Source organism: Microtus ochrogaster, chromosome 4, assembly GCF_000317375.1.
Source record: "Microtus ochrogaster isolate Prairie Vole_2 chromosome 4, MicOch1.0, whole genome shotgun sequence".
Taxonomy (NCBI): Eukaryota; Metazoa; Chordata; class Mammalia; order Rodentia; family Cricetidae; genus Microtus; species Microtus ochrogaster.
This window is the reverse complement of record NC_022011.1, coordinates 89,008,057-89,011,626: the sequence shown is the minus strand read 5'-3', so window position 1 is coordinate 89,011,626 and position 3,570 is coordinate 89,008,057. Positions and strand designations below refer to the sequence as shown.

At 43.8% G+C, this 3,570-nt stretch overlaps 1 protein-coding gene across 5 annotated transcripts in view; it reads left to right on the top strand.

The window, feature by feature from the left end:
* The first annotated feature begins 389 nt into the window (after nt 1–389).
* Pde1a (phosphodiesterase 1A) overlaps nt 390–3,570 on the top strand; it is a 239,366-nt gene continuing 236,185 nt past the window's right edge. The window contains exons 1-2 of one of the 5 annotated variants that reach the window (XM_013346009.2): nt 390–406; nt 1,556–1,666. In XM_013346009.2, coding sequence (XP_013201463.1) covers nt 1,566–1,666 — 101 coding nt within the window. In that variant the 5' untranslated portion in view covers nt 390–406; nt 1,556–1,565. Of the gene's footprint in view, nt 407–609; nt 903–1,112; nt 1,328–1,355; nt 1,667–3,570 lie in introns of those variants that run through there. The other 4 variants (XM_013346008.2, XM_013346007.2, XM_005346638.3 and 1 more) reach the window with 4 other exon arrangements.

Genomic DNA, 3,570 nt, shown 5'->3' with positions numbered 1-3,570 from the left:
TTTGCAAAAGTCCTTTGTATATTTATATCGCAGCTTTGACTATTAGATGATGTCAGTGCCTTTTGGACAGAAACACTTCTTTTTTTTTTATTGGATGTTTTCTGCCAAGAAAACAATCGCACTCCCTCTAAAGACTAGGTTTTTAAATCCAGAGCATTTGTTGATGCTGTCTCATCCTTGAAGCAGGAATGTTGCCTACCTTACAGCACTTTTTGGTAAGGCTTTTTAAAAGGCTGTATGTATTAAGTCCCGGTGCCTACAATGCCTACACATTGAAATCCTCACTAAACATTGGGTGTTATTACCTAACTGGCTTTGGATACTTGAAGCCTCAAGATACTGGGCAACGGGTAAGCCTTCTTGGGTGAGTGAATGAAACTGCATGTGCGCGTCCAAACTATAAGAGGTAAGACTTTGGAGGACATTTTTTTCTTAGCAGTTTGCAGACAGCAGCAGATATGATGGTGCTCTGCTCAGGGTCTGTGCTTCTTTCAAAGAAAGCTCCCCATGTGTTGGAAGCTTGGCAGGCAATCAGTTCTAATTCCTTTTATGTCCACTTTCTCTCATTTTTTCTCCTACCGTGCACAAACACCACTGCGTCAGTTTCTCTGTCTATCTCTCACTGTCTATGCAGGCACGCACGCACATGCACACAGACACACACAGACACACACACACACCTTCCCACAACTTGCGCACACACATGCATTCACACTCGTTTCATTTTCTTTAGTTTGAATCCTCAAAGGAATCGCGGAGCAGGCTGAATGCAGCTGCTCTGTTTCCCCTGGTTAAATTGGCAGTTCCCCACTGTGTAGCGTTGCTAGGAGAAGGTCAATAAGTGTGATTACAGCATCCCTTGATGGACATACTCTCTCAGTAACAACCTGTGGAGCCCTGCGGTCTGTCTTCTGTGTGACTCTATGTGTTATTTTTTTCTCTGTTTGTCATTATTATTGGCTGCTTTTGTTGGTTGGGGAGGGGATCATGCTCTGTTTTAAAAGTGTAGCTTCTAGTTTCATTAAGAGACAAAAGCCTTGGTATTTAAACAGGCACTTTCTTCTCAGGGCGGTGCTGCTGGTACCACTTCCGACCATCTGTTTTCATATTACAGCCTGCCTTCCTTCAGTTGCTAGGGAGGAATTCAGCTTCGTGGGGAGCGCGAAAGTCATTCACGTTTCTCTTGTGCATCATCGGGCTTGTAAACTGTAGGAATTCTGATGTGCTTCTGTGCACGCCGCAGTGACAGATGAGCTGCTTGGGGGACAGCCTGAGCAGTCGGTCAGTAGTGCAGTAGCAGCTCACATGTGCGGATCGCTCCCGTGAGGTCAGAGCATCCCTTTATACCGCTATCTGCTTGAGGGGGGGGGGGTGATGTGAGCAGAGGCTTTGCCTGTCAAAGTCGACAGCAGCTCTGGCAGGGGCTTCTCTCAGCTTTGCGCCTCGGAACTGTTTTGATAGATAGGAGATGCTACTGTGTGATGCTTGAGATTTGTCATGGACTGAGGACCGCCTGTTCTCGCGGCTGAAACTGACTGTAACTGTATTGCCCTAGGAACACCAACATGGGATCCACTGATACGGACATCGATGACCTGGAAAACGCCACTTACAAGTATCTCATTGGAGAACAGACGGAGAAGATGTGGCAACGCCTGAAAGGAATGTGAGTAAGCTCTCTGCTCGGTCTTATGCTCGGTTATGCTTCCTCCCCTCTCCCCCAACAAAACCTGACCATTAGCGTGAGTAAGTGTGGCTGCTCACCTGACCATTGATGGGTAATTGTGGGTGCTTACCTGACCATTTTGACATGAGTAACAGTGAGTGCTTGCGACTTTGGGATTTAGTGTTTCCTTTGCAAAAATTTTCTCTGGAAAACTAAAATGTGCCCATCCCAGCTACCAACTTGTTGAAAGCAAAGAGTTTTTCCTGTACCTGTGTGTTTTGTGTAAAGTAAGGTGTGACTCTGAGAAATCACTGCCCGGTTTTCTCTCCAGGGCTTTTGGTCCCCATTGTGTGTGCTGTTTAGATGTGCCTTTGGAAATGTGGAGAAGGGTCGGAGGAAGGCTGCTTGCTGGGTCCTTCCTCACGAAAATAATCTCTCTTAGGTAAGGAGAGCGAGAGTAAGATGGAGATGTCTTTCTTCAGGAAACAAAGACAGGATTAAGATAACAATAAACAACTTCAGCCCCACCGTGCTTATTTTTTGCTGCTTAAACTAGTATTTTAATAAAGAAACTGTCTATGTGGTAAAACAGTAAAAAAAAGAAAAAAGAAAAAAAAGAGCATACCAAATGTATTAAAGCTTTGGTTTAAGCTAACCAGCTCAGTTCATCTAAGTACAGAATCGCTTCCAGAGTACTGACCAGGGCTCTTAACAGCACAGGTTGGGATGTGGAATTATACTGAGCATGGCTTGTAATTACCTGAATCAACTTTGATTCCCGTGTTATCACCTTGATCTCCACCTCCCACTCCATCCCCTCTGATGTGCGTGAGTTCTGACCAGAGTGCCAGCAAAGCATTGCTTTGTTTTAATCATATCACAGTTGTAAAATATGACCTAACATTTGGATAAAAATATTAATATTTATTGGCCATTGGGATTTCTTAGTGCGTATCTCAAAATTCGGTGGAGCATTAGCTCTACAAAGACAGCGGGAGGACTACAATGCTTCCTGGCCAGGAGGCTGCGTAGGATTCCTGTTTTTAATGCTGCTGCACGTTCCCATAATGTTTCACCAAAGGCGGTATATGAATAAGCCTGATGTCACTGCTCTTATAAAGAATAACTACATTGAACTTTGCTTAGAAGTCCAAGTCCTCGCGACTTTTCTCCTTTTGGACATCCTGAATTTTGCCTGTATATGTAAGCTGTCAGTGTCTTATAAAGTTTCCATGACTTGCAACAATCCATGGTACTGCAGTGTCTAGTATAAGAACACACCAATAATGCAAACAACAGTTAGCAGAGAAGAACTTTTTAAAAAGGAGGCCATGTCTACAGCATGTGAATAAAATAGAAAAATCTGTTGTCAAGAGCCATCGGGGATTTAGAAGGCAGATTCTCTAGAGAAACGAATAATCCTGCTGGAACAGAAAGCAGTTCACAAATTAATTAGCATAGATGCAAATTAAGCATTAGTAGTCATCAGATGATTTGTGCTCTAACCTAACGAGTGGATGAACAGCTGCACTGGGAAGCTGTAACTGAGATCACAACCTATTTTCGATTCTTCCTGACAGGACAGGATGTTTTGTTTGCTCTGGGTAGATTGTATTTCCATAGTTACGCTAATGCATAAAGATGCATGGTGGCGACTTCATGCATATGACTACAAACAATTAGAAGATTGATTTTGCGTGGACCCAGCATTTTAGAGGAAAGTTATCTGACTTTTCACTTCATCATTAGATGCCAGTTTCCGAGGAGGGTGATGTGGTCCCTCAACAGCAGAGCTTCATGAGTGGGCAGTAGAGTGTGTGTGTGTGTGTGTGTGTGTGTGTGTGTGTGTGTATGTGTGTGTGTGTGTGTATGTGTGTGTGTGTATGTGTGTGTGTGTGTATGTG